General features: G+C 48.2%; 1 protein-coding gene across 1 annotated transcript in view; it reads right to left on the reverse strand.

Moving 5' to 3' along the window:
* KIRREL3 (kirre like nephrin family adhesion molecule 3) overlaps positions 1-21,632 on the reverse strand; it is a 532,888-nt gene that overhangs the window by 107,004 nt on the left and 404,252 nt on the right. The window contains exon 3 of the mRNA XM_087433920.1: positions 16,981-17,058. Within this exon, the coding sequence (XP_087290046.1) occupies positions 16,981-17,058 (78 nt within the window). The remainder of the gene's footprint in view (positions 1-16,980; positions 17,059-21,632) is intronic.

Here is a 21,632-nt window from a genome sequence, read left to right on the forward strand (position 1 = left end):
CTGACAGGTACAAAAGCAGGCCTGGGGGCCAGCCCCGTGGCTTAGCGGTTGAGTACGCGCGCTCTGCTGCTAGCAGCCCGGGTTCGATCCCGGGTGCGCACAGACGCACCGCTTCCCCGGCCATGCTGAGGCCGCGTCCCACATACAGCAACTAGAAGGATGTGCAGCTATGACATACAACTATCTACTGGGGCTTTGGGGGAAAAAAAATAAATAAAAAATTAAAAAAAAAAAAAAAGCAGGTCTGGGACCCGGGGTGCACTGTGTGGCTAAGACAGGCTGGCCTTGAAGCATGATGTACTTTTGTGTCACTCACTAACCCTGCACTGGGGACCACAACTTAGACCTGGTCTTTATAGAAGAGTCTTCTCATGGCTGCTGGCATTGTTCCCAATTGGAAGTAGATCATCTCAGTGCAATGTCTTGAACTTCTCCCCTCTTGGAGCCCAAATATAATCAACTCTTAATTATCTTTGTTAATGGAGAGGAGCAAGGCTGTGAATAATCCAAAATGATGGGCAGTCCCAAATCATGAGTAATCCCAAGTAACATTTATTTTCAACTTTGGAATGCAATTTGGTGCTCATGTTTAATATGGATGTGTTTGATGTTCTGGGAATTTTGAATACTTCAAAAGACAACAACCCAATGATGGAGCTCCCTCCTGCCTCCTGCTCAGCCAGGTGGAGAACATCACCTCTGGTGCCGGCCGACAGCTAGAGTGGGGCCACACCCCACCTCCTTGGCTCCCGGTCTTGGTGGCTCACACCTTCCCTAGGAGGGGATGGGGATATTAGATGATTTTGCCTTTAAAGGACTTTCATTCCCTTTGGGCCTCATGCAAATAAGGGCAAAAGAAGAAGCTGTGAAATGTTGAGAGGACTTCGTTAAGCAATCTTGGGGATAGCATTTGCCAGGAACAGGGACAATTTGCCAACAGATAATTGAGAGATGACTATATATGTGTCCTAATTAAAACACCGATTCTTCTTCTCACTGCCCTGGGATTCTGGGTCCTGTCTTCTGGTTGCTTTGGGATATTAACCACAACTAACTCTTGTATACGCTTTATACTTTGCAAAGCACTTCCCATGTGTGATTTTACTTAACCCACCCTGGCGATACCCCGTGGAGAAGGTTCTATCGTCATCCCCAATGTAGAGAGTTGAATGCCAAGGCTCAGAGCCATGCTGGGCCCAGTGTCCCACTGCACGTGTCCGCCTCCCTTTTCAGCCCTCTTCCACCTCACTCGGCCTCTTCTGTCACCACCTAACAGTGGCCCTGCCAAAGGCTCGGATTATTTGTGTTGACTCCAAAAATGCAGCAGCAGAGAAAACAAAACAAAAGAAAACTAACTTGCAATTTACTGTCCCTGTCTTTGTTTTGACTGTTTGAAGTGGAAATGTTGGCAAAGGACAGATTTTGTGCTGGAAGCACCTTGAGAGGAAGGAGAGGGACCGTGCACGCTGCTGGGGGCACCCAGGATGGGCTGAGGGGTTCTCTTACTTTCTAGGATGCTTAGGCTGGGTCACTGAGCCCATCTCAGAAGCCGAGTTGGTGGCAGGAAGGACAGACCCGGCTCCTTGGAAGCAGGAGTAGTCCCGACACCAGGCTAGCCATTTTCACATCAACAATCCTGAGAGAAAGAGAACCTCTCCCATTTTATGGATTAGGAAACGGAAGCTCAGAGAGGTTACATAACTTGCCCAAGGTCACAGTGTGTGCTGGAGCTGGGATTCAAACCATCTGACTCCAGTTCTGGGCCTGTTTACTTGACAGTACCTGGTTGGCACTGAGGATATGTGAGCTGTGTGATTTCCTCTTCAGAAAGCAGAGACTGACGACTCTGTCCTCTAGCTGCCCCCAGCTGTGCTCCAGAAACAGATAGGAAGCTGGCGGGACATCTGCGTCTTGCCGCTGGGCACAGGCTCTGTCCCACCTGCACACCACGACAGCCAGAGAAACCTGATACTCCCAGGGCCCCTGGGGCTGAGGTCAGCTCCGTGAACAACAATTTAGGGCAAAAGTCATCCACATCCAGGCAGAGGCACAGCTATTTTTAATCCTGCCCCGCTGCATCCCCATTCAGAAGCCTTTTGCAAAGGCCGACTCCATGCAATAGCTGTCTCAGCTCAGTCCCGGGCCAGGTGAATAATGACTTCCATTCCCTTCACAGCTGGAGCCTTGGGCCTTTGCAGCAGCCACTTCGGTGCTGAGCTTCTTATCTGTTGTGAGACGACCCAAGGAGGACCAGCTGGTGCCCAGCGAGGCCCTTCTGCTGGGGCACGGGATCAGGGGGCAGCGAATGGGAGCCTTTTTGGAAGATGAGGCCCCATTCCCACCTACCCCTAGGGCGTCTCTATTTTCCAGCCTGGAGTGCCACTGGATGTGCCGACACCTCCTCTAACAGGAGAGTTACTCATGGCTTCACTGGAGGCAACAGAGCAGCTTTCAAGCCTCCTCCTCTAAACGCAACAATATTTGGTAACGCTTGGCGTCTCGGGGAGAGAATTCATGTCCGTAATTAGTTACTGTATATCACCGTGAGTACTCTGCTCAGGATTTACTGGGCAAATACCATTTAACTGCACAATAACTACAGGTCCTTGCTGCTTATTGGGTCATTTACTAAGGCTGGGAGAATGGGGCAGGAGGGACTCTGAATAGGAGGTATTGTAACCCCTTGAATCAAACTTTATGAGTTTGGGTTTGGCAGGGAGGCGGCTGCTGGTAGACAGCTCTCATTGCTTTGTTTTGCAGAGTTGTCTGGCAGACTGCTTCCTTCCCCTTAGTTATTGCAGGAGAGGTCTGGGACTGGAGTCTGGGGCTGCCCTGGGCTACGTGGGGCTACAGAGGGCCTTTGGTAGAGAGGGTCTTTGGCTACGCACAAAGGAACCCAGCAGCAGGAAGCTGGGCTGCCATCCTGGGGGCTCCATCCAACCCTTCCATTAACTGCCTCTATGGAGTCTCTTTTTGTATCTGAGCCAGTGGGTGGGGACAACAGGGAACTGTGCTTGGCTGGCAGCATCAAGACACTCCTAAACCCTCTCTTCTCTCGCAAGTGCCCTGTTGGTTGTGAAGCAGCCATTCCTGGACACTTGGCCGACATTCCCAGCCTTAATCTGCTTGAGCAAAGTCTGTCTTTGTTTGGCTGCACACTGCCTAAACTCCTCTAACCTATTTAGACCATGGAGAGGGGAAGAGACACAATAATGAAAAACTCAACGTGCAACATTGCCTTACGCAATCTAATAAATTACTCGGTACCAGGCTGCCAGCTCAGACTAAGCCCAATATTGCCTGGAGTAATTATTTGGATCAAATGCAGTTTATCTGCTTCATATTTGTGCTTCTGTGCTCAGTGGTAACTTATAAATGTCATTGTGCTGTTTATTTGTTATAATGAAACTTAATGGCATTGGAAGCCAGGAGCAGAGCTGGTGGGGCGGCAGGTTTAAAACAATCTCTTCATCTCTGGAGAAGGAATGAGCCAAGATAACATGAAACTGCCCCATAGGGAAGAGATTTGCAGAGATGGTTGCGTCCTCATGCTGTGTGGTGGACAGAGAGCGCCAGGAGCTGCCTCCAGAGGCATCCATTAGGAGGTGGGGAAGACTATTGGGTTTAATCCCTGCACTGCCCCATCTGTCCTTGCTCTATCTTCTAAGGGTGTTTTAGGGGTAGGAGGTGGTCAATCTTCATACCACTCAATGGCTGGCTCAGATAAGAGATGCAGGTTACCCAGGGTCTTGGGAGGCCCAGGTCCTGATGGATGGAGATGGAAATTAGAACCCCAGGGTGACCACATTATGGAGGACAGACCATCAGAGAAGAGAGTGGGGGGTGGAAAACTAAGGGGGTATCCTGGAGGCCCAAGAGAGGGGATGGTGGTAGGAAGCATAGGCATGAACAGAGCAGGGAAGAGCTCTGCAGGCGTTGGAGGCAGGGTGCCCGACTGGCTCTGCAGAAGTACCATGGACAAGGATGGGCCATTTAGTGTAGAATGAAGGGTTCTGGCTTCATACAGCCCTGGACTCTGCCATTTACTAGCTCTATGGCTCTGGGCAAGTTATTTATCTTTCCCTAATTTTATTTCCTTCTGTGGAAAATGGGAGTAATAACAGATACTTCTCAGGATTGTGGTGATGATTAAACGAGGTGATGTGGATAAAATGATGAACATGGTGTTTGGCACACAGTAAGTGATGTATCAGTGGCTGTGGCAGTGATTGGCACATGGTAGATGTTCAGTAAATGTCTGTTGAGTGAGTAAATGAATAATAATACTTCCCGCCTGTGTGCTGTACAAAGCCCTTCCAAACAGCTGGGCTCGGGTTGAGACTTCACAGCTGTGCAAGGCTGATCTTCCCATCCTCATTTCACAGTGTGGAAATGGAGGCCCAAGGTGGTTTTAGTAACTTGCCCAAGGCCACACAGCTGGAGTGTGAGTGGGCACTAGTTCTCCTGCCTGCCTCCCAGGGCAGGATTCCTTCCACCAGTCCCCGCTGGACAGGTCTGCAGCTGTCCTGGGAGGCTGAGCTCTGCTCTCCTGATTGGCTGCCCTGCTCCCTGCAGCCGGGTCACGGAGCCTGTGCTGACCTTCCCAGGTGAACCTGGAGGCCAGGGCCAGCGGGGGTCCTTCTGTCCGTTTCATCTAAACACTACGTTTAGCGTTCACTCATGAAATATTCATCTTCTCCCCTCAGCAACATGCTCATACAAGGCTCCTAACATCATAAATATGGATGAAAATTATTAGTCATTGTTATTTCTCCCGCTAGCCGATCTCCTCCCCGCAACACATTCCTGTTTTGATCTCAGCAAAATGGCACTGAATTGAGGGTATTAACCTGAAACACTAATAATAATGCCTTGCATTTTATGGTAATTTATACTTTCTCAAAGCACCTGTACAACCATTATGCATAATTTATCTTTGCAACATATGCATGGAGGATAGAGGGCTAGCATCATGAGTATCCCATTTTGCAGATGAGAAAACATAGGTCAAGAGAGATCAAGGTCAAGGTCACATACCTAGTCAGGAACAGAACTTGTTATTTTTAAAAAAATTTATTATTATTATTTTTTTTGTTTTGACTTCTAATGAAATGTTCTCTGGGAAACTGAGCGTGCTTGCTTCGTATAAATAAACAATAGCACCATTTTTCATGTAAATAAATAACAGCACCATTTACTTTACTTTTAGAAAAAGTTTTCACCCCTGTGATTTTCCTGGTCCTCACGAGGCAGCCTTGATTTAGTCTTATTTGACGAATCTCACACAACGAATTAGTGACAGATCTGGGCCTTAAACCATTATTTTCCAAAGTGGATTCCAGGGAACACATGCTCTAGGAAAAATGTTTTATGGTCAAGTAAGTTTGGGAAACTCTGTGAACCATATCCCCCTTTTGGGGGTTTGCCATGCCCTTTGGCATATTAAAGCCTCTGAGATGTTCTGCAGGAGATCCTTGTTTAATTAGGGGTAACCCAGCCTCTCCCCACCTTATTTGATCATGGATCCTGTATTTCACAGAAAACCTATTAACATGCTACAGAGATGCTGCCCCAGGGAAATGTGCATGCGTACTCCCTCTTCTGTTGTATTTTCTGAGGCAGTGGGGATTGGAGCAGGGCTGTGAGAGGAGAGCATGGAGGTTGAGGACAGGGCAGAAAGCATGCTTGTGGGGCCCATCAGAGCTGAAGCGCCCCCTTTCCAGGCTGCCTCTTCCTTCCAGTACCCCCGGGACAGTGAATTCCAGATAATTCACTCAGTGTAAGGCACAGTCAGTCCAGCCTATATCTGGTGCAGGATCAGTGGGGCCCCTGACTGGCTGAGCAAGATCGGTGGGCAGTGCAATGTGGGGAGGGATGGGAGAGGGCAGTTCTTGGCCATGGGGAGAAATCTACCCAGACACACAGTAGGGCTCGGTCACGTCTGCCCTTGATGGTGACGCGGATAGTCACCCTACCCTCATCTCCCAAACACACAAAGCTCCTCGAGGCAGAGAGGAAGTAAGAAGACCAGGGTTTGAATCTTAGCTCGACTGGGTAATCGCCATATGCCTTTAGGTAGATGACTTGATTTCTCTGAGCCTCAGTTTCTTCATCCTTAAAATGGAGATAACACCACTGACCTTGTGATGTGGTGAGGATTAAATGATATGAATGTGTGAAAGTCTCTCTCTAGCTCTGTGCCTTTGCAGGTTAGCACACCCCCAACTTCTCCTACTTTCTTGAGGTCCCCCAGTATTACTCCAGTCAGAACAGATGGCTCTCCCCACCTCTGTGCTCCAAGAGCATGTCACCAGTACACTGCTTTAGCTCTTCCATCACCCTGCCTTCTGCTATTTTATTATATGCCTGTCTCCCCGTTGGGCTCAAAATCCTCTGAGGGCTACAGCCAATGCTGTCAGTCAGTGCCCCAGCTGTATCCCTCAGGCCTGCTCCCAACGGCCAGTGTCTGCCACTTTTCTCCTGAGGTCTTTCTCTTAAGCTGCAAAGGCCACTCTGCCCTCACAAAGAGCGAGTTAGAGGTGCCAGGGAACTTACACCCCCACTCGAGCAGCCGTCAGCCAGCCACGGACAGGAGCTGGGGTACAGATGCCCACTCCTTGGGTGGCCCAACTTCCAGGCGTGCGTTCCATAGCACTTCTCCGAGTTCCCACTAGGATTGGGCTCCAGCCGCCTGCAGTGGCAGCAGGCTTGGTGATAACCCCTGTGTTGGATGCCTTATCTTTCTCATGTCAATTCTCTACCCTCCTTTGGGCTCATACCTCCCAGATGAGTCCTTGCTCAGGGTCTGCTTCTGGGGGAACCTGAGCTAAGATAAGGGAATCCTCCTTGTGTTATTCATCTCCATGTCCCCCACAGCACCAGGCACACAGTAGGTGTCTGATGACTCTTCTCTGAATCAGACAGAAAGGATCCATGAGAACAGACACAAGGATCAATTGCCCCACAGCAGGCTGGCTGAGGGTGTGGGACCCGGGGAGCCCAGGGAGCATGGCTGCTGCCGACACTCTCCTCTCCTTTGTACCTGCCCCACTTGACTCCCTGGTTGAACCTTCTGGTGCAGAAGACCTGTGGTCCAGCCAGCATCCTTCCTCAATGAGAGGAGAGCAACTTGGTGTAGTGTTTTGAGATTCTTTCATGAATAATGGTTGAGAAGTGCTGCTCTTTAGTACTAAGAATAGTGCTTATTCCTGGTACATTTGACTTGGAGGTGGGGAGTATTACATTGCTCTATTTATCCCACACTCTGTACGCAGCTACTGAAACCGTCACCGTGTCCTATATTCCATAGGCCATTATGTGTATTTCAAACCATTATATAAATGGACTTGATTTGGTACTTCTGAATGTCATTAAACTCCTCCCATACCAGTAACAACACAGTTTCCATAGAAACTAGTACATTTGAGAAGGGAATGCAAGGGGAAGAAAGCAGATGGAGCAGGGGAACTGCGTCCGCCTGATTACTCTTTCCAGAGCACGGGGCCAGCGATGTGACATGGCCACTCTGTGGAGACGGGACAAGCTGCTTCAGGTTTTTATTGACTCTCCTTTGATAAAAGGTCTGGATAATTCATCTCAGCCTGAACCTGCTCATTCCAGCACACAGCTCTAAAAACATCATAGCACCGCAGGCCGTTAAGTACGCTCATTTACTCAGACTCTTCCCCCCTGGGGATGGGGAGGGGGGATCTTAGCATTCAGTGATAACACGTTTGAGGCTGGCTGAGGATGCAGGGAGTGGGGAGAGAGAAGAAAGGAGGCCTCCTCAGGACACAGCTGGAGTAGGTTGAGACCCCAGGATTTTGCCAGTGGCTGCTGCCTAAGTCACTCAGCCCCATTGTCACCAATGTGGTTAGAATGATAAAACTGTAGACTATTGGGGTTAGATGGGTGATTATGTTGGAAACTCCTTATGAGAGCCTGGTGAGGAACTTCCTGTGGCCTTGTGGGCAGCGAGTTTCCTGTCTTTGGAGGGACTCAAGCATAGGTTGCAATGGCCTCTTATAATAAAATTTGCTCCCAGGGCTCAGCTCAGACACTGCTTTCTCCAGGAGGTTGTCCTGGACACTGCTCACTTGGCCTACAGGTTGATTGATTCTCCTTGTCTGTTCCCATAGCTCGCGCGTACCTATCTGGTCACAGCAATTGTGACATTGTATTGTAATTGCTGTGACATCCTTGGGGGCAGGGACTGTGTTTTTACATGCCAAGGGCCTAGCACAGTGCGAGGCAGAGTAGGCACCCAGGACACGGCTGGTAAAGTAAATGAGCACAGAGCACCCCAGGATCTGAAAGTACTTACATGCATTGGTACTTGGCTGGGATATTGAGCCACGGAAGGTGGGGTGGACTAGACGACCTTTGGTCTCTTCTGGCCTTGAGAATCTTTGATGATAAGGTTCTAAACCTGCTCTGACTACACCTGGGATCTGGACCTAGATTTCTCTGACTTCCAAGCCATAGCGCTTAACCATTAAGCATACTAACCACAATGCTAAAAAGAAAAAACAAAACCAAAACAACCACAAAATCAACTTGGTATGAAATATATCCAATCTCCCCAAGTGGAGGACAAAGCTCCTGAGGACAGAGGCTGTGCCCAGCCTCTCTGAAGCTCCTGTGCCGGGCACAGTGCTAGGCTCATAGTGGGTGATGGCTTTACTCTGTATGTTTCATGTCTATATCAAAGAATCTACTTCCCTTGCTTTTCTCCAGGGGTCCTTGCTTCTTGTCTCTTTCAAAACATGGCCTCAAACCCACTTTTAGCAGGCAAACTTCCCTGATTGATCCATTCGACCCGGTGACTCCCAGACTTCAAGGACTTAGTGTAGTGAAGTGGAAAGAGAAGTGGACTGAGGGTCAGAAGCCTGGGTTCAAGTGCTGGTTCTATCGTTGCTCACTCTGTTACTCTGGGCAAGTCCCATCATTTTCCCGAGTCTCGTTTTCCTCTTCTCTGGGTGATTGCTAATGTTTCTTCTTCTAGGAGTCTCTGATTCTTAAATCACCAAGTCCCAGCATCTTGAGAGCCACTGATGGGGAGCAGAGAGGGTCACTGTCCTCGCTCTTCCCTCAAGGTTTGCTCTGTGCAAACATTGTGCTAGGCTCCAGGGATACAATGGAGACCAAACAGAGCTTACAGGCTGGTAGGGATGACGGGTATTAGTTAAATAATGGCAATATGAACGTCTAGGTACAGACTGAGCTAAGAGCTCTGATGGGAAGGAATATGGTTCTAGGCGAGCGTATAACACAGGGACTTGATCTAGACTGGGGAGGGGTGGGTCTGAGGAGGATTCACTGGAGCAGTGACAGTTGAGATGAGATCAGAGTGATGAGCAGGAGTTACTATGTGAAGGGTTTGGGGATGAGATGTGGCTGAGTGTGGCCAGCATCCCAAGAGGAGGGACCAGTATAGAAAAAGGGCCTGTGGCAGATGGGAGCATGCCCTGATTGAGGAGCTGAAAGAAGGCTGATGTGACTGGAGTCCAGGGCGTTGGCAGGGCAAGATGAGGCCAAAGAGGTAGATAGCAACCAGATCATGTAAAGCCTTGTAAAACACGCCAGGTATTTTGGTATTTTTCCTAAAAGCAATAGAAAGGCATTGAAATATTTTCAAGAGGAATGTGGCATTATCAGATTTGCATTTTGAAACATTGCTGTGGCTGAAGTATGGAAAATGAAATGGGAGGGAAGGGGTTGGACATGATGGATGCAAGGAACCAGTTAGGAGAGCACTGCTGTAGTCCAGGTGAGGGAAGGAGGTGACAGGGATGAGGGCGGTGGCCGTGAGATGGACAGAGGTGGACGGATTCAAGAGATATTCGAGAGGTAATGTTTCTGGGTCTTGGTGGAAATTGGATATGTGACGTGAGAGAAAAAGAAGTTTAAAAAGGAGTGTGGCAGGGCCTGTGGCTTAGGCGGCACCCAGCTTGCCTTAGATAGGCAGGTCTCCCAGTAGGAACAGTGGCCGAGGAATGGGCCTCGGAAAAAGCTCCAGAATCCTCCATCAGACTGTGGCAGCAGAGTGGAAATGGTGGGTCCCTTGTTCCAAGATGCCGAGTGAATTGAATAACAATCATAAAGTGCCCTGGAAATCTGAGTCTTGCCATAAATAATAAACAGGGATGTTATACAAATAACTAGCTTGCAGCCCCAGTGGAAGAAAACAGTCAGTAAGAAAAATGAAATAAGAAAAAAAGAACCCAAAAACCCCAACTAACAAAATGACAGTATTAGCCAACATCCCGGGGGCTCTCGCAGGCAGCGGAGGGACGGGCTCAGGAACACGACTGTGGGTCCTCAGCATGAGCCAGGCTGCGGTGGCTGCCACAGTCAGAGGGGGAGGAACTTGTGTATCATCAGACCCGTACTCCGCTGGGTCAGGTCCCTGGGCCAAGGTCCAGGCCGCCCTCCTCCTGCCTCGCCTCTGCTCTGAAAAAAGTGAGGCTTGTCCTGTAGGCCTGCTCGACTGCCTCCCTGCCACCCAGAGTACAGCTGCCATGGGCTGAACTCACTCTTGGAGGACAGACAGGAAAAGAAACACAGATCTGCCTTCTGAGGCTGCTGAGCAAAGCCAGTCAGTCAAATTCCTAGTACTGCTTCCTCTGGCGACCAAAGCATTTAAAATTATGGATGAGTGGTGAGAACAGGGTGGGTGGGGTGTTGAGAGCCAAGATAGATTTTTGAATCATCACATTTTAAAGGCTTACGGACAATTGTATCCAACCTTATTCAATGTCGTGCACGAGAATGTTGAAATTGGATGTTCAGGGACTTGCCCAAGGTCGCATGGCTGGCTCTTTACTTTTAGGTGCTCCTTCCAGTACACACGCCAGTGGGGGCTCCTCTCTTCCTAATCAGCTCTGTTGGGGGATGGGCAGGAAACAGTGGAAATTTTGGATTCATTTTTATGGATCAGAGAACAGGGGTGCAGAAAGAAAGGAATCACTCCACGCCATCACAAAGACTTCAGAGCTGCTGAAGATGCCCGATTCCCATCCTCCAGGGCCCTGTCTCCCCCACAGGGCTGAGAGGTGACGATGGCACCATGGTGAAGGTGTGTGCACAGAGCCTAGACAAGGAGGACAGTGCCGCCCGGGAGCTGTGGGGCGTGTGAGAGCCTGTGTGGGGCCTGCTGTCTGTGGAGGCGGCTTTCTCCTTCCTGGGCACTGCAGCCCCTCCCACAGAGGCCCTGAGGTCTCCAGCAAACAGAAGCTGCCTTTGCTAATCACCTGCACTTGTTTCTTCCTGGGAAGATGAAAGCGACAGTGCTGGGAGGCGTTTCTGCTTTCCCTTCACTGAGCTGGCAGAAGCAGCCGGTCACTGTGATCCCGAAGGTCCGGGAAAACTGCTGCCCCACCAGATGTGCAGCCAAGGGGGGGTCCGTGGGGAGGAAAGGGAGCCTCACGTGCAGGCCCACCTTGGCCTCGAGGGGCTGGCAGGGAAGGGAGGCCGGGGCTCTCCTCCTTCAAACATCCTCTTCCTCATTTCCCTTTCTCAAGAGTTCTAGGGCCTGATAGAATTTTCTGCTTCCTTAGAAATGGCCTTCCCTGGCCTTTGTCCCTCACTCCAGGTCGGTCCTAATTTTCCCCCACATCAACTCGAGTCTCTTCTGTGTTCTGCCCCATCTTCTCCCTGCCCCTTCCACTTTCTCTGTGTTTTCAGCTACCCTGAAAAAACAAAGCTAAAGTGTTAGGGGCTCACAGTCCCAGCCTCCTCTTTCAGAATTCCAAGAGCCCTTGCCTGGATGTCAGGACACGTGGGTTGTGGTCTTTGCTCTTCCAGCAACTTCCTATCGACCCTAAATGAGTCACTCAATGCTCCTGAGTTGGTGTTTTGCATGATGATTGCTGGGGTTGTCTACAGTTCTATCGCAGAGGAATTCTGAGCTTTCCCAGAGGCAGGCAAGGCCCCTCATCGCATTCCATGTGAGAGCTTTCTATTCTGCCTGTGAATACGATCAGCCCTGGGAAAGCGGTGCACATTGAGAAGGTGAGTCATCCTGGGATCTCCAGGAGAAATGGGTAATCAGGGGAAGAGCCTGGAAAGGGAAGAGAATGGTGTGTGTGTGTGTCTTGTGTATGTGGGGTGTGGGCATGGTGGTAACAGTTCCCTTGCAGATCTGATGGGAAATATCTATGTAGAGTTGCCCTGAGAATGTGGCCCAGCAGTAGATGGGTGAGGAAGGAGAGCTGGTGTGGAAAGGAGGGAGACCACCTTGGGGCCCCCCCCTCCTAGCCCTCTTGCTCTGCTGACCTCCTGGGCCCTGGCCTTCCAGGCAGGGCCTATAGTATTGCAGTCAGAGGAGAGGCTGAGAGGTAAGACTTGTGGAATTACTGAAGATGTGGAGACTCTCATTTCGTGGAAGGCTCAACATCAGTTTGCTCTGCCTGGTGAACTCCTTCTCAAGACCCACCTCACAGCTGGGGGTGACTTTATGCATTCCTCTATTGTCACGCATGGAGCTAATTAATTATTTAAATTAAAATTGATTGACTACTCCCAAGGCCTAGGGATAGACAAGAAAGGAGGGAGCAGGATCTTTGCCTTCCTGAAGCTAACCCTCTAGGTGAGACAGACAGTCTAATGAATAATCACCAATTAGGGTAAGTGCCACAAGATAAATAGGCTGGTTGCCACAATGGAGCACATGGTGGGGGAAGAGGATATCTAATTTAGGTAAGGCGGTCCGGCAGGATCTCTTTGTGGAGGTGACAGTAGAGATGTACCTGTGTGTTTTCACTGTGGGCTCCTTGAGGGCAGGAGCTATGTCTTTTTCACTAGCTCCAGTGCTTAGAACAATGCCTGGCACTTGTTATGAAAAATTGGTATTATTTTTATCGTAGGTATTCAATGAATGTTTGATGAATAAATAAGTGATCTCCTTCCAGCAGTTCCTGTTGAAAGCACCTTGTACTTAATCCCATGAAGACGATTATGTCAAACAAATCTGATATTTGTATGCCTAGTCTGTCTTTATTTCCTCTTTTCTTGTCTCCCCTTCATTGATCTTTGTTCATATCTCCATTTGATGCCTCAGATATGTTGAGTCCAAACAGGAAAGAACACACACACACACACAGACACACACAGACACAGACACACACTCCACATATTACCAGCCTCCTCTATTGCTGCAAATGCTGCAGATTCTATCTGAGAAGCTATTAAGCGCCCCCAAATAGAGCAAACCTCTCACCAACTATCACATGCCTCCTAAACGATCTTTGAATAGTGTTTTCTTTTTATTGCTTTGTGTAGTTTAATGGCACCAATTGCGATTACTCCAGCTTATGATAAACCCCAGCTCCGTAAAGCTCCTGTTCATTCATTATTTTTCTCTTGCTTCTTCTCAAGCTGTTATTTTTTTGGGATGTAGCAAGGAGGGGGGAGCAGAGGGAAAAGAAAATAAAAAGATACCAAATTAACAAGGAAACGAAATAGGGGACCACTTCTCCCTGGGTGACAGACACCCTATTAGATACTGTTAAACAGAACAAATATGCTTTAATACAACACAAGTAGGTCTTTTATATTTATTCTAAATTGGAAATATAATGATCACCACCTTATCTTTAATGGAAGAAGCAGCTAATTGTTCCAATATCTCACTAATTCCAGCATCTAGGAGAAAAATAATTATTTTTTACTATTTTACCAATTGTTCAGTTTATACTAAGGTGTATAGTGCAGCATGGACAGAGATTTCTGGTTCTTGGTCTATGTCATGGCTGCTATTCCAGTTCAATTATTAATATGTGGAAGTTATAATTATTTTGCTCATTGGTACAAGATAATTATAAACTATAAAACAGCTCCCCATGCTTGCTGATGCCTTTTCCTAGCTGCAGACGTGTTGGAGTTTGGACACGTGAGCTTTAGAAAGAGGGAAAAAGTGTATAATGTGCCTCTGGGGCAGCAAGACTGGCTGGAGCGGGAGCAGAGGAACCTCCCCCTTCACCTCCAGGTCCCTTCCTCTTCTCCCTCTCATGCCTTCCACCCATCCAGAGCTAAACTTGGCCCACTTCATGCATCTCTCCTTCTGCCCACTGTCTTTCCTTCCTATCCTGCCTCCTCTTTGTTACTTGAGATTTGTAACTCATCACACATGGGGGTTTAGCTTGCTTACCACCCCCTTGTCTCCTTGGTCACCCTGCAGCAGCTGCTACTGTGTGTGTGGTTGTGTATGAATGTGTGCATAAATGTGTGTGTTGGGGAATTTGGGAGGGGTGAGAACCACATGCAGAGAGGGAGGCAGGGGTGGGGAATTAGCTGCTCTGTTACTCATTGGCCACTGTTGACGCCTCTGTCGCCTCCCTCTTTCTGAATACCTTGCTTGATTCTCAATTAGTCTTCTCTAGGGGGAGGGTTTAGGTGGGGTGAGGCACCTGGGATCTCTCATTCTTAACCAAGTCAACCATAAGCAGTTGAAAGGAATAACCCATTTGTGTGGATTGTATGTGTTTGGAGATGAGGCTCAGAGAGAATAGGCATTGTTTTGGCATCTTTCCATTTTAACAAGAAAAAACTTTTAAAAATTCTGTCTTGGGGCTGGCCGGGTAGAGTAGTGGTTAAGTTTGTGTGCTCCACATCGGCGGCCTGGGATCTACAGGTTCGGATCCTGGGCGCAGACCTACACACCGCTCATCAAGCCATGCTGTGGTGGCGTCCCACGTATAATAAATAGAGGAAGATTGGCACAGATGTTAGCTCAGCGACAATCTTCCTCACAAAAAAAAAAAAAAAAAGTGCTGTCTTAGCGTAGTTGTTGCACAAAGTAAGGCTAACTGTCCTCAGAGGTAATCAGGTTTTGGTCTTGTTTCCAAGTCCTCTTCTGGTCCTCTCTGACTCTGTTCCTTTCTTCTTTACCTAAATACTATCTAAGGAGTGCCTCTCTACCTATTGCTGAATTTATTTTTCTTGTTATTTTCTTAATCTCTGGTTCAGTGTATTACCATTGTGCCTTCTGCTGTGGCAAATGCATTCAGACTCCTTGCTATAGATTGAATTGTGTTCCCCCACCCCGTTCCTATGTTGAAGCCCTAACCTCAATGTGACTGAATTTGGAGACAGGGCCTTTACAGATGTAATTAAGGTTATATAAGGTCGTAAGGGTAGAGCCCTGACCTATAGGATTAATGTCCACATAAGAAGAGGCACCAGAGAGCTCTCCCACTCCCTCTCTCTGCCATGTGAGGTTACAGCAAGAAGGTGGCAGTCTGCAAGCCACAGAGAGAGCTCTCACCAGAATCTGACCATGCTGGCACCCTGACCTTGGACTTTCAGTCTCTAGAAATGTGAGAAAATAAATTACTGTTGTTTAAGCCACCCAGTCTGTGGTATTTTGTTATGGCAGCCTGAGCTGACTAATATACCCCTCCCTTAACCACTTGTGACAGGTAGGGGGAGTCAAATCGTGTTCATCAGCCTTGTGGTATGATTCTTTTTAGGCCCCAGGATCTGGAGTCAGTATCCTTTTACTGGGGTCAGATGCTTGTAGCTTGAGGTTTCAGATCCAGCCCAGCTCCTGACTTTTTGGCTCCCACAATCCCTGTGAACCTCATTTCAGCTTCTCTAATGAGCATTGCCAGCAAAGAACATGTCTATTCAGCACCACGGACAGAGGCACCCTGTCAGTTCCCACAAATTAGAAGTTACTGCCTAGCACTCTCGTGGAGGCTGTGCTGGGAAAGGAGCGAGTAGGCTGAGAAAGAGAAAAGTCAGAGAGGGAGACTGACTGACAAGATGCATAAAATGCAGCCCCCAACCCTGGCTGTGCTCAGCCATGGGGCTCCTACAAATGGGAAATGCTTCTTGATGCTGCTGCCTTCTTACACGGACGGGCAGCAAAATGGGGGAGGTGATCACTACTCATGCTTAGTTGTGCTGGCCTAACTGTTGTCAAACTGTCACCATGATGGGCCCTGGCAACAAACCTATAGCTGGCAAGACATTAGGTCTAGGGAGCACCTGGGTATGTGGGTGCCGTGGACTGTGCATTGGGTGGAGAGCCAGCTGATGAGCATAGGAAGAGGGTATTGGAGCTAACTCTGGGGATAGAGATGGTGCAGGTGAGCTCCCTTCTCCATGATTGGAATGGGAATGAGGCTACAGGGGCCCTAGGCCTTGGGGGGGGAGGGGCCCAGCCAGGGCAAGCTGGGCTAGTGGGAAGTCAGGGCTTCATTTGTCTGATTTTAATGAATAAATGGCATCCTCACCATTGTTTATCTACTTTTGAATCCTGACAAACAGTCTGTGGCATCTGATGGAGAGGGTTATTAGCTGCACGGAGACAGATGGCTGGGGATTGAGGGGATTGGCTCTTTATTACAGCAGGCCCCTGAGTGACAGCACTCCTTTCATATCCCAGCCTCCACGTCAATGTCAATACCTTCCCCAAGCCTTCTGTGACCCAGTCAAGCCTTGGAGGAAAGACCCACTGCAAGAGGAAGGCAGAATGGCCCCTGAGTAAGGGAGAGGTGGAGCCAATGGAGTTGGGAAGAGGGCAGGTTTCCAAGTGTAAGTTCTTTAAGAATAAAACTCTGCCTTATTCTTCTTTAGTATTCTTCCAACTGCCCTCTAAGGTGCTGTTTATTCAATAGGCATTCAAGAAATGTGAATGATTGAAGAGAAAGGTAGAGAGGTCTGAATTAGAAAAGATAATAGAAGCAGATTTAATTGCACCAGGGGGTGGGTAGGGAACAAAAGATAGGGAAGAGAAAGGAAGAGAAGTGGGGGATACAAAGGAGGAGGGAAGATAGTATGAGGAATCAGCATACAGTGTTTCAGGCATTAGCGACTCTTTCCCACATTTTTACATAAATAACTTCATGGAAATCAAACCGATCTGCCTACTGTCCTTTCTGAGATGTCCCAGGTTCTTTTTCTGATACCATAGTTGTAAGTCATAGCTTCCTCCCTTCACATTACCCCTGAGAGAGTGGGCAGGTTCTCACTGACCTTCATTCATCCTCCGAAACTTGTCCTTTGCCATGTAGCCCAGCACCAGACAGCATCCTCTCTTCTGGAGGCCCAGCTCTGGAAGAAAAGCACAGGTGGGTGAGCTGGGAATGAGTCAGGTGTCAGGGAAGGCCCCTTTGCAGGGGATGTGAAGTTTGTTGCTATTAAAAACAGGGCTACTTATTTCTTTAACAAACATTTACATAGCACTTACCATGGTCCAGGCATAATTTTAAGCCAATAATTCCTCATTTGATTCTTACCACAACTCTTTGAGGAACATACTATTATTATCTCCATTTATAGATGTATTAAGTAAACAGCCTTAGATGAAAGAGCTAATAGGTGGTGGAACCAGGAGTTTGAACCTAGGAAGTCTAGCTCCAGAGTCCATGCACATAACCATTACTCTATAGGTTAATGAGGCCCTATATATCCCAGGCTTGGGGAGTATGCCCAGATCACATTGGGATTGTGGTCAGACCTGCCAGAGAAGAGGCAGAGTCCAGCCAGTGGTGTCCAGGATGCAGCAGTGCAACCAGACACAATGGGTGACTCAGAAGGATGAAGAAGTGACTGGGTGAATTTGGGGGAAGACATAGGGGTTGAAATGTAGGTTGAAGGAGTCTACCTTTTGGGAGAGTGACTTTCTGGGCCTGGGTATTACTCTGCATTCTTATATTCAGGCACAATTCAGCACCATCATCAATCCCTTATAAGGTGCAGACTCAGTGTGGAGCACAGGGGCTGGGATGGCTAAGAGACAGAAGATATAGATTCTGGTCCCACAAGACTTTGACCTAACTGGAAAAACAAGGTAGAACAACAATTCTAGGTAGCAAAGGTAAGAGAGATTTTTTTTGCACAGTATTTTGTAAATCAGTGTCCACAGTGTGTGAGCATTGGACTGCCTCACGAGAAGGCAAGCTTTCCTCTCTGGGCTTTATATTTAATCCTGATTTGTCTTAAGCACTTCATGGGTTTAGAAGCAATTCCACACCAAGTTTCTCTTTTGACCCCACAACAACCCCATGAGGTAGGTAGATAGGTTATTGCTCTTCACACTATGCAGATAAGAAAATTGAAGTTCAAAGATTTTAAATGACTTCCCATGATTATTTTAGACTCCCTGCCCCCACCTCTTTGCTTAGAAGTTGTATAAATGTGACAGCTGCCATAAACTGGGTAAATGGATAAGGGTATGATTTCTGGAAGAGGGGATGTGACTGTACCTCCTCCCAGGTCTTGCCAGGCTTCCTGGGCACCAGCTGCTCCCTCCATCAGTTTCTTGGAGAAGGAGAGTCCACTGAGGGGTGTGTCACAGTGACTTCCCCCACAACACTGGGTGTTTCTCTGAGCTCCAGCCAGTCAGCATCTAGGCTGTTGGAGTGTAGACAGGGTGGGCCCGTCCTCCTCCCTACCTCTGCATCCACCTCTTGTTGCCCAGTTCCACCCTTCATGGGCAACAGGATGAAAGGGCTGGTGAGAGACAGATAAGTTGAGCTTTGGGGCTCCTGACCTAGGGGAAAACAAAGTGCGGCGGGTGGTGGCAGAATGCCATGGCCTAGGGATGCCGCTAGCTTTGATCTCTCAATTCTTTAAAGGGGTTTATTGACTATCAGTAAAGAGCAGAGAAGCAGATCTGAGCGTGCCTTTTCCAAAGGCACTCACTTCTCTTCCTTTCCCTCTATGCTCACTTGTCTAAAGGCACGGCCGAACCGCGCTCACTTCAAACAGCCTCACATCTCAGGCGCCCAAATTGATGATGTTAAGTTCCCTCATCCAAGGCCTTGGCCCTTTCTTCAGGGGCTCCTGCTCTGTCGAGGGCCATGTGGATCAAAGCCCCTTTGATGTTTACTTACTATATTTGTGGATTCTTTCTAACAACCACCTTCAAGAGGCAGGAATCCAGCATGCCAGGAGGGGGCCAGCGGAAGTACAAGCTGTGAGGAGGTGGTGAGCTCCAGCAAACAATAGCCTCTTGCCTGAGCCTGTATTGAAACCTCAACATGCTGTCGACAGGCAGAGTTAACCAGCCTGTTATAATTGCACGTGTATTGTTCATCATCAGAATGATACAATTGCTGACGATTCCCATTATACTTTCCATGGACTTCTAATGCCCCTCTAAAGCACACCAGGAGTGGCTCCTAGTGAGAAAGGGAGCTTGGGTTCCTGGATTGAGCGAGCCCAGGGAAGCACTGAGGAGTGGGGGCAGAAGATACTGAATGGATTTAGGCCAATGTTCCTGTTAGTCTTCCTGGACAGTGCCCTAAACTCTCAGGGGCATAATTTTCCTAAAGATTTAGAGAGCGTGGACAATCTGTTGAATCTGGATTATCTATGTCTGCCGTCTCTGCCACCCCAACCCAACCTATCCTATGTCGTATAATGGGTTGCCCTCCAGGGTGATTGCCCGAGGAAAGAGGCCACACATACAAACAGTTATTATTAAGTAAGAGCCTCACTGACCATGTTTGATTTTTGCAAATGAGCAGGAAAAGAAGTTTAAAAAAACCTGATTAATAAAAGAAACGGAAGACGAGGCAATTTCTCAATGTATTTGGCTCATTTAATTTGACACATGTGAGTTAGTCTTAATTATTTAGGCGGCTACATTACAAGGCGCTAATAAGCACACTGCAGACATTTATTAACTGAGAGGCTCTCTGACAGAGTCTTTACTGAGAAGTGAGGAGAAGCTACCGGGACCTTTGCAGGAACAAGCAGGTTGGAGGATTAGCGAAGTGAGAATTAGCTAGGTATCCATATACAAAAATTTGGGATGTTCTTGGAGAGATTTGCAGAGCTAAATTAGAGGTCATTGGGTCCAGACAAGGAGGTGTGCCAGCGGGGCTGAAGTGGGGGAGGGGAGAAGAATCTGGAAACACAGGTGGGGAAGTGGGATGTTGTCAAAGATACTGACCAGAGAGAGAACCAGGGGAAGCAGGAACTAACCACTGGCTTGGGGAAACTCTACCAAGCCAGACTAACCAGGCTATTAGGGGAGAGATGATAAAACATGACAGAAAGAACAGGAATCTTTCACTTTGTGAGCAAGACCAGCCACCAGACTGCCACCTTCTTTATCACATGGCACTGGGACCAATGATGGAGTCAGATCACAGATGCCCACTTTAGAATGGGAAGATGATGGGGTCTTCTCCATGTAGACTTGGGGGCTGCAGCCTTTGGCTAATCACCCAGTAGCAGAACGATGCAGAGGCATCGAGGTGTCCATAGAAAATGATTAACATGAATGGAGTCGTCCTGCCTTAAAAGGAAAGTTCATAGCAAAGAAGTCCAGGGTCACCTGCAGAGGGGGGTGTGGAGGGCACTGTCTGAGGAGAACAAAGGTTTAGGAAATACTGCTGGGCAAGGAAACATGTATTGGGACAGAGTATGTTTCTTAGGGAGAAGGGAAGATTGCACCCCAGGAACTCCTGGCCTCTAGACTATGAGCAACAGAAGGATGAAGACTGGGCCTTTTCCGGTTCTGAGCCCCTAGTCCCAAGCACAGTGCCTGGTGTATGGCAAGCGCGCAGAAGATGTCTGCTGATTTAATGAGAGGGCCGACTAAAAAATATTGGGTGGTGATCAGTTCTTGCTCACCCAGGTCAGAATGAAACCAGGTGGGCTTACATGTGGCCCACTGGCCTGGGGTGGTGAGGAGGGTTGTGGAGTGAGTGACAGTTGTAATTCATCCCAACAGGACTCTAGGAAACCCTGTGAGATGCCTCTTGGGGGGAATAAAAGGGGATGGCTTTATAAATGGAATGGTTTTCCTTCGGTTTCAGAGGGTGAGGAGGGGACTTTTTCTAGCCTTAGGACTTTTTTATTCTTACTAGTAATAATGATACCATGAGATTACTTCACATTTGTGGGATACTTATTTTTTCACAATGCTGCCATATTCACTATCTTATTAGATGCTCACAGTAGCTCTGTGAAGTAGGCAAGTCAGAAACTATTTCCTCCATTTTGGTCTCAGAAACAGGCTGAGAGAAGTGAGCTGACAGTTCAAGGCAGGAGCACTAGTTGGTGACAGTGGTCAGCCTAGAATCCAGGTCTGGTGTCTGGCTTCGTTCTGAGGGTGGGGCCTGGGATCCCAGGGCAGCCACTGCTGAGAATCAAGACAGACCAGAGAATAGACAACAGGGATCAGTGGTCCTGTCATGGGTTATGGGACAGTGTTATGGGTTGAATGGTGTCCCCTCAAATCTATATGTTGAAGTCCTAACCCAAGTACCTCAGAATGTGACTTTATTTGGAGATAGGGACTGGACAGAGGTAATCAAGTTAAAATGATCATTAGGGGGCCCAAATCCAATGACAGGTGTCCTCATAAAAAGGGAAGTTTGGAGACAGACACACACACAGGGAGAACACCATATGAATATGAAGACAGCCATCTACAAGCCAAGAAGAGAGGCCCGGAACTGATCGTTCCCTCACAGCCCTCAGAAAGAAACAATCCTGCCAACATTTTGTTTTGGACTTCTAGCCTCCAGAATGGTGAGACAGTACATTTCTGATGTTTAAGCCACCCAGTTTATGGTACTTTGTCACAGTAGCCCTAGCAAACTAATACAGACAGGAAGTGGGGAGGAGCTGGTCTTCTCATAGGACCTGGCTATTTCCATCGGCCAAGA

Source organism: Ceratotherium simum, chromosome 7 (genome assembly GCF_057802395.1).
Source record: "Ceratotherium simum simum isolate JZ-2026a chromosome 7, ASM5780239v1, whole genome shotgun sequence".
Taxonomy (NCBI): domain Eukaryota; kingdom Metazoa; phylum Chordata; class Mammalia; order Perissodactyla; family Rhinocerotidae; genus Ceratotherium; species Ceratotherium simum.